General features: G+C 44.5%; 1 protein-coding gene across 1 annotated transcript in view; it reads left to right on the forward strand.

Annotated features, from left to right (window-relative positions):
- The window catches only part of fkbp4 (FKBP prolyl isomerase 4), a 36,469-nt gene extending 35,876 nt beyond the window's left edge, over positions 1-593 (forward strand). The window contains exon 11 of the mRNA XM_080860948.1: positions 114-593. Within this exon, the coding sequence (XP_080717074.1) occupies positions 114-191 (78 nt within the window). The 3' untranslated portion in view covers positions 192-593. The remainder of the gene's footprint in view (positions 1-113) is intronic.
- The last annotated feature ends 8,993 nt before the right edge of the window (positions 594-9,586 follow it).

A 9,586-nucleotide genomic window follows, 5' to 3' on the forward strand; every position in this document is an offset into this window, starting at 1 on the left:
GGGCTGATGTGTGTGTGTGTGTGTGTGTGTGTGTGTGTGTGATAGGGGCTAATGTGTGTGTGTGTGTGTGTGTGATAGGGGCTAATGTGTGTGTGTGTGAACTCTGTCTCCAGGGGAAGGAGAAGGAGAACGGCGATGGAGACTCCATGGATGTGGCGGAGAACGGCGCCGCAGAGCAGACTGCAGCATGAGTGTGTGTCTGACAGGGGGTGTGTGTGTGTGTGTGTGTGTGTGTGTCTGAGTGTGTGTCTGAGTGTGTGTGCATGAAGATCAGTACTGTCCCTATTTTTATTGTTTTTTTGTATCTGCTTTGTGCGTTTGATCTCAGCAATCAACAGTACTGTTCCAGCTCTGTCATCTCGCTGTGTGTGTGTGTGTCTGTGTGTGTGTGTGTGGAAAGGCAGCTAGCTGGTGTGTGTCCGCTTGAAGGCTTTGAAGGATGAAAAGTGACGTCCCAAAGAGACCCCTCCCACTGCACTGCACTGCCCATCGCTCTCCTGGACCTCGCGTGTGATTGGTCGACCCACTCTGCCCTCTCGCGTGATTGGTTCATTTACCTGACTGACAGCAGTAGGGGATGCTGCAACCCTCCCACCTAACTAAACACACACACACAGTCAACACACATACACACACACACAACACACAACACACACACACACACACACAGTCGCACACACTTGCACGCACGCACATGCATGCTTGCACCCTCTTTGCCTCGGATAGAACGATTTCTTTGCTAAAGCCGTGTGATCAATAACGCACACCCCTCTCACACACACACACAAACACACACACCCTCCCCACACACACACACAGCAACAGGAGGGGTGTGTGTGTTGTAGATGGGGGCGGTGTGTGTGTGTGAGAAGAGGCGGTGTGTGTGTTGATAGGAGGGGTGGTGGGTGTGTTGAGAGAGGAGGGGGTGTGTGTGTTGATAGGAGGGGGTGTGTGAGGAGAGAGGAGGGGGGGGCGTGGTGTGACGTGACTTCTCTCTGTTGCTGTATCGTTTCATTGGTCTCTCTTCTGCTTTGTATAAACGTGTCTTGAATTTCTGATTGGATTGACCTGAGTTTGTGTTATTGGTTTAGTTTCGGTTTGTTTGTTTTGTTTTTGTTTGTTTTTTACCTTCAGAGTCAGCTGTTATCTTAATCACAAAGACTGTAAATGTTCATCTTTAATGAAAACAAACTATCCAACCGGGGACAGTAACTTCAATCCTCAAATGCACTTCCCAAAATGTGTGCTCTCTCTCTCTCTCTCTTCTCTCTCACTATCTCTATTCTCTCTCTCTCTCTCTCTCTCTCTCTCTCTCTCTCTCTCTCTCTCTCTCTCTCCTCTCTCTCTCTCCCCCTCTCTCTCTCTCTCGCTCTCTCTCTCTCTTCCCTCTCTCTCTCTCTCTCTCTCTCTTCTCTCTCTCTCTCTCTCTCTCTCTCTCTCTCTCTCTCTCGCTCTCTCCTCTCGCTTCCTCCTCTCTCTCTCTTCCTCTCCCTCTCTCTCTCCTTCTCCTCTCTCTCCTTCTCTCTCTCTCTCTCTCTCTCCCTCTCCCTCTCCTCTCCCTCTCTCTCCCTCTCTCTCCCTCTCTCTCCCTCTCTCTCTCTCCTCTCTCTCTCTCCTCTCCCTCTCTCTCCCTCTCTCTCTCTCGATTATCCTAGCCTAGTGTGTTAGCAGTTAGCGTTGTAGAAGGGAGATGATGATGATGGTGGTGTGTGTGTGTGTGTGTGTGTGTGTGTGTGTGTGTGTCTCTCTCCTTCGGGCGGACTCGCCTCCCAGATCCCTGTTCTGAGGTCACAGAAGCTTCATGTGTCACTGATGGTGAAATAAAGGATGAAACCTGCGTCTGCCGCCTCTGGATTGGTTCTTTATACACGCCTGACGTAGCTTTGGGTCTTTATACATGCCTGACGTAGCTTTGGTTCTTTATACACGCCTGACGTAGCTTTGGGTCTTTATACATGCCTGACGTAGCTTTGGGTCTTTATACACGCCTGACGTAGCTTTGGGTCTTTATACACGCCTGACGTAGCTTTGGGTCTTTATACACGCCTGACGTAGCTTTGGTTCTTTATACACGCCTGACGTAGCTTTGGGTCTTTATACACGCCTGACGTAGCTTTGGGTCTTTATACACGCCTGACGTAGCTTTGGTTCTTTATACACGCCTGACGTAGCTTTGGGTCTTTATACATGCCTGACGTAGCTTTGGTTCTTTATACACGCCTGACGTAGCTTTGGGTCTTTATACATGCCTGACGTAGCTTTGGGTCTTTATACACGCCTGACGTAGCTTTGGGTCTTTATACACGCCTGACGTAGCTTTGGTTCTTTATACACGCCTGACGTAGCTTTGGTTCTTTATACACGCCTGACGTAGCTTTGGGTCTTTATACACGCCTGACGTAGCTTTGGGTCTTTATACACGCCTGACGTAGCTTTGGGTCTTTATACATGCCTGACGTAGCCTTGGGTCTTTATACAAGCCTGACGTAGCCTTGGCTAACGAGAATCTTTAAAGATACTATGAAACATGACACAAGATCTTATTCCTGTACTAATGCATTCTACATCTTCTCTTAATGTGTGCATTAACATTCTACCATAAACAGGGTTATTAGTTAGTGTGTGTGTATGTTACCCCCTTGAATTCGTCTGCATTGTGTAGTTTTTGAAAGAAGATGGGAGCCGTGCGTCCAGTTGGTCTCTTTATTAGCCTGACACTAATGACAGTTGGTCTCTTTATTAGCCTGACACTAATGACAGTTGGTCTCTTTATTAGCCTGACACTAATGACAGTTGGTCTCTTTATTAGCCTGACACTAATGACAGTTGGTCTCTTTATTAGCCTGACACTAATGACAGTTGGTCTCTTTATTAGCCTGACACTAATGACAGTTGGTCTCTTTATTAGCCTGACACTAATGACAGTTGGTCTCTTTATTAGCCTGACACTAATGACAGTTGGTCTCTTTATTAGCCTGACACTAATGACAGTTGGTCTCTTTATTAGCCTGACACTAATGACAGTTGGTCTCTTTATTAGCCTGACACTAATGACAGTTGGTCTCTTTATTAGCCTGACACTAATGACAGTTGGTCTCTTTATTAGCCTGACACTAATGACAGTTGGTCTCTTTATTAGCCTGACACTAATGACCGTTGGGGGTCCTAGCACAGCAGCGGGGATCACAGCACTCTATGCGCGATTCGAATCCTCCAAACTCATATATTCTAGCACAGCAGCGTGACTCTAATCCTCCAAACTCATATATTCTAGCACAGCAGCGTGACTCTAATCCTCCAAACTCATATATTCAAATTCAAATACAAAGTCCAACAGAAATATCCAAAGAAAATACAAACATGTACCTGGCAGTAATCACAATAAGTTGGGACTCCTTAGCGCAGGATGATCACACTACTTTATGCTAATGTGTAAGGGAGATGAAATATTAGCTATGCACACGTGTGATTTTGGACTTCGATAAAATATACATTCAGATGTGCATAACTTCTAACACAAACACACTGTTTACGTAGGGATAGAATGTGTTACACCTCTACATCATTACTATTGATTTAGGACGTGTGTGTGTGTGAGACAACCTCATGTGGAAGCACACTCCTATACTTCCTCTTCAAGGTCCTTATGATGAGCAAGCCTCTTTAAAAAGATATTTCTTTATCATATCTAGACATGTCAAATGACAGTCTGAAGGCAGTTTTACTGTTTGTCCTGAAGCGACTAACTGATCCTTAATCGGCTGCGATGTGGAAGCAAAGACATTAATTATTCCCAAACTGATCAACTTCACATTCACTTAAACAAATACAAAATGTGATGAATTTAAAAAAAAACTCAGCCCATACTATATCACTGTTTGAACACAGACTGCAGACGTGGATCTGGCTATAGCTAGGCTACTATAGCTAGGCTACTATAGCTAGGCTACTATAGCTAGGCTACTATAGCTAGACTACTATAGCTAGGCTTCTATAGCTAGGCTACTATAGCTTGACTACTATAGCTAGGCTACTATAGCTAGGCTACTATAGCTAGACTACTATAGCTAGGCTACTATAGCTAGACTACTATAGCTATGCTACTATAGCTAGGCTACTAATGCAGATCTCTCAGTAGTTTTGTAATTCTGTTCTTTTATGAAGAGGTCACAGGCTAAACTAACAATCACGCCTCAGCCAGGGACGGACTGGGGGGGGGGGGGGGGGGGTGGCCGGCCGGGGAGTTACTGTCAGACCGGAACACTTCATATCCGGCGCGCGGCCCACTAAGTACACAGCGCATTTGCCCACTGAATGCATTGCACGTATGGACCAGTCAGTGGCCTACTTGGAAAAATACTCATACACTTATGACACATTATTTTGGATGATTACAAAGAAATTTCATCATATATATATATATATTTATAACATTTGGATCCACCAATTTGACTGGATGGACACATGGAATCAAATGATACTGGCTATTGAAACAGTCCAAGGTAGGTATAGTTTGCTAGATGAATATGCTTAACTCTGGGCTAGTATCAGATGGTTATATGTATAACTACAGAGCCTTAAGCAGGGAAAGGCCACACAATCAAGAAACTGGAATTAGAGGGTAGAATAAGTATGAACTATATGGTAGAAATGAACAGAACATACAATGGGGTGTGAACATCAGTGGTACTGGTATCAGTAGTGTTGCATGCTGGGTGTGTGATTGTGTGTGTGTGTGTGTGATTATGTGTGTGTGTGTGTGTGTGTGATTATGTGTGTGTGTGATTATGTGTGTGTGTGTGTGTGTGTGATTATGTGTGTGTGAGTGTGTGTGTGTGTGTGTAGGGAAGTTGTAGGTGTCTGCGAGCGAGTGACACAAGTGTTGAGTAGGCTAGAGTGATTGACATTTAATAACGCCTCAAACGAAGTTAGACTGACGGAAGAGATTAGATGAGTAAAGGAGATGGAAACCATGAGTGTGAACACAGATCACAAGGAGAAGTATAAATCTCATTCTGTGATCATTGTTGTATCGGAGTAAATGTAACGTGTTCCAGCGATGTCAGAGGGAGGGCCAGGCCGGTTGGTGATGGAGGTGGGCGGGGCCGGTATTGGACCAGCCCCTGCACACACACACACACACACACACACACACACAGCCCAACCCCACCGACCCACCAGGGGGTTCACAGGTATCACTTATGGCCAGTCTGCCTCTGCACACACACACACACACACACACACACACACACACACACACACACACACACACACATCCCCTATGGCCAGTCTGCCCCTGCACACACACACACACATCCCCTATGGCCAGTCTGCCCCTGCACACACACACACACACACACATCCCCTATGGCCAGTCTGCCTCTGCACACACACACACACACACACACACATCCCCTATGGCCAGTCTGCCCCTGCACACACACACACACACACACATCCCCTATGGCCAGTCTGCCTCTGCACACACACACACACACACACACACATCCCCTATGGCCAGTCTGCCCCTGCACACACACACACACACACACATCCCCTATGGCCAGTCCGCCCTCCCCTGACCTCAGCTGATGGGCGTGTCCTGCATCTCACTCAAGGTGCCGACCGCTGCTTCTGCTTTACGAAACCACTGATGTTTATTCTGAGCTTCTCAATGACCAACACCAGCACGTCACCCTGCCTGTTTCAAGTCTTCTATAGACGTCTTCGTGTATGATATGACTTCCTCATTTATTATAAACTAGCACCAGCACGTCACCCTGCCTGTTTCAAGTCTTCGTAAAGACGTCTTCGTTTATGATATGACTTCCTCATTTATTATAAACTAGCACCAGCACGTCACCCTGCCTGTGTAAAGTCTTCGTAAAGACGTCTTCGTGTATGATATGACTTCCTCATTACCTCCGCCAAGGAGGTTATGTTTTCGCGCCTGTATGTTTGTTTGTCTGTTTGTCAGCAGGATTACGCAGAAACGCATGGACCGATTTCCATCAAACTGTGTGGGGAGATTGGGTAATATGATGGCAATAAATTATTAGATTTTCAGATGTCAAGGTCAAAGGTCAAGGTCACAAGGCGGAGGTTTGCATTCTCTGAATGCTCCCATTCTTGTTTATTATAAACTAACACCATCACGTCACCCTGCCTGTTTAAAGTCTTCGTAAAGACGTCTTCGTGTATGATATGACTTCCCTGATTTATTATAAACTATCACCATCACGTCACCCTGTCTGTTTAAAGTCTTCGTGTATGATATGACTTCCTCGTTTATTTGAATTCTATATTTATAATGGAGTGACTCAAAGGTGTTGTTGAGGCAATATGGAGTTATTACTGAATGCCCCCTTAGGTCATATTATGACTGATTCTAGATTTCTACAGCACAGAGTTTCAGAGCTCTGGTCATATTTCTGGCCAAGTCACTAAACTCCAAAGATCAGAAAAATACCTGTCCGAAAAAATGCTTTTTCTTCTATGTTTACTTTAAAAGGTTGTTTTAAAATGCTTACTTTAAAGGTTGTTTTAAAATGCTTACTTTAAAGGTTGTTTTGGGAAAAGGAAGGTAAGATTTTGGGATATGTCATCACAGAGTCTATTTGTCAAGAAAAAAGATTATCAGCCATTCTGAGCTGGTGTGGTGGGTGCCCATAGTGGACTGAACCATTCTGAGCTGGTATGGTGGGTGCCCATAGTGGACTGAACCATTCTGAGCTGGTGTGGTGGTTGCCCATTGTGGACTGAACCATTCTGAGCTGGTGTGGTGCCCATAGTGGACTGAACCATTCTGAGCTGGTGTGGTGCCCATAGTGGACTGAACCATTCTGAGCTGGTGTGGTGGATGCCCATAGTGGACTGAACCATTCTGAGCTGGTGTGGTGCCCATAGTGGACTGAACCATTCTGAGCTGGTGTGGTGCCCATAGTGGACTGAACCATTCTGAGCTGGTGTGGTGGATGCCCATAGTGGACTGAACCATTATTCTTTTCCTTTAAAAACAGAGGAATGGACTCAGTTAACATGTCAAGGAGTTCAATGAAGTTGTAAACATCGCAGTAAACAATGATATAATGTGTCATTATAATGTTTCAAACAGTAAACAATGATATAATGTGTCATTATAATGTTTCAAACAGTAAACAATGATATAATGTGTCATTATTACACCATAATGCACATCCACACGTATAACACACACACAGCTTTGATGCAGGCCAGCATGAGGTCTCCTCCTAGGCAAAGCCATCACCTCCTCCATCACCTCCTTCATCATCTCCTCATCACCTCCTCCATCACCTCAGGGTTCCATTTCAGAGATGCTCTTCTTCCCATTCCTTTCTTCTTCTCCTCTCTTCTTCCCATTCCTTTCTTCTCCTCCGCTCTTCTTCCCATTCCTTTCTTCTCCTCCGCTCTTCTTCCCATTCCTTTCTTCTCCTCTCTTCTTCCCATTCCTTTCTTCTCCTCCGCTCTTCTTCCCATTCCTTTCTTCTTCTCCTCTCTTCTTCCCATTCCTTTCTTCTTCTCCTCTCTTCTTCCCATTCCTTTCTTCTCCTCCTCTCTTCTTCCCATTCCTTTCTTCTTCTCCTCTCTTCTTCCCATTCCTTTCTTCTTCTCCTCTCTTCTTCCCATTCCTTTCTTCTTCTCCTCTCTTCTTCTTGCCTTCTCCATTCTTTCTTCTTTTCCCTCCATTTTTTCCTTTCTTTGTTCCCTTCTTCCCAACCTAAGGAGAAACAAGAGGGACTGTGACTGTGTGTGTGTGTGTGTGTGTGTGTGTGTGTGTGTGTGTGTGTGTGTGTGTGTGTGTGTGTGTGTGTGATAATTACATCCATTAACTGTGAGGTGCTCAGACAGCTGATTTCATTGGTGGAACTCACATAGCTGATTTCATTGGTGGAACTCACATAGCTGATTTCATTGGTATAACTCTGTAGTTAAGTTCATTGGTGGAACTCAGTAGTGAAGTTCACTGGTTTCTAATGGCCGCTGAAGAACCTTAATCCATAGAAATATGTTCTACCAAATACAGGAATAGGTTCTGCTCTACCGAAACCATCTTCGCTGAGACCTTCCAGACCAAAATTGATTGCTCTTGATGTCTTTGCCGAGTTATCAATAAATCTGGAGTTACTGGATTGGCCTGGGGCTCAGGTCTTCAGACAATGTTAATTGTGAATGGCTCTATTTAGCCAAGAGTAAGATCACAGCAGGGACATCAGTGCAGTGACTGTGTGTTTGTGTGTGTGTGTGTGTGTGTGTGTGTGTGTGTGTGTCTGTGTGTGTGTGTGTGTGTGTGTGTGTGTGTGTGTGTCTGTGTGTGTCTGTGTGTGTCTGTGTGTGTGAGTGGCTGTGTGTGTGTGTGGGTGTGTGTGTGTGAGTGTGTGTGTGTGTGTGTGTGTGTGTGTGTGGGGGACATCAGTGCTGTGGCTTTCTATCTCACATGACATGACCTTTGCCCTGTGTGACTGCTGGTTTCGGTGTGTGTGTGTGTGTGTTCATGTGTGTTGGCACAGAGATTGGGGAAGTCTAGACGTGTGGAAGACAACCGACCGGTTACATTTGGTTTTGGTTTGGAAGACAACCGACCGGTTGCATTCGGTTTTGGTTTGGAAGACAACCGACCGGTTGCATTCAGTTTTGGTTGTGGTAAATGCTCCTGGACTGGTGGACTCTGGTTGCAGAGGTTGAGGCTGTTGGAGAAAACAAAATGGAGCTCTTCTGGGCTTTTTGTGAATATAAAGAAACGGCCAATAGTGATGAATGACTACTTAGTGCTTAGTGAAATGTACTGGTCAAACCAATTTCCTGAACTGTTGGATGAAACAAATCTAGAGCTGAAACCAAAGAGGAAGATGGTGTCTGAGGAGGAGGAAGGTGGCGCTCACGTGCACTGAGAAGTTCAGTGAGAACCCTTCACCTGCCTTAGCCCTTTACGCCCTACAGATTTACATTATCGTCATATAGATTTACACTATCGCCCTGTAGATTTACATTATCGCCCTATAGATTTACACTATCGCCCTATAGATTTACACTATTGTACTATAGATTTACATTATCGCCCTATAGATTTACATTATCGCCCTATAGATTTACATTGTTGCCCTATAGATTTATATTATCGCCCTATAGATTTACATTATCGCCCTATAGATTTATATTATCGCCCTATAGATTTATATTATTGTACTATAGATTTACATTATCGCCCTATAGATTTACATTATCGCCCTATAGATTTACATTATCGCCATATAGATTTACACTATCGTCTTATAGATTTACATTATCGTCCTATATATATTTATATTATTGTACTATTAATTTACATTATCGTCAAATAGATTTATGTTATCATCATATAGATTTATATTATTGTCCCATAGATTTACATTTTGTCCTATAGATTAAGATCATCGTCCTTTAGATTTACATTATTATCCTATAGATTTCCAGTCACTATACTGCTTCTGTGAGAAGCTCAACCCCTCTCTGCAAAGTGCTGCTGGACAGCTACTCCTCTGTGGCAGAGAAGATGAGAAGTCAGTAATATGGTGGCAGATATGAACCA

This window comes from Sprattus sprattus (assembly GCF_963457725.1).
Source record: "Sprattus sprattus genome assembly, contig: scaffold_120, whole genome shotgun sequence".
NCBI lineage: Eukaryota > Metazoa > Chordata > Actinopteri > Clupeiformes > Clupeidae > Sprattus > Sprattus sprattus.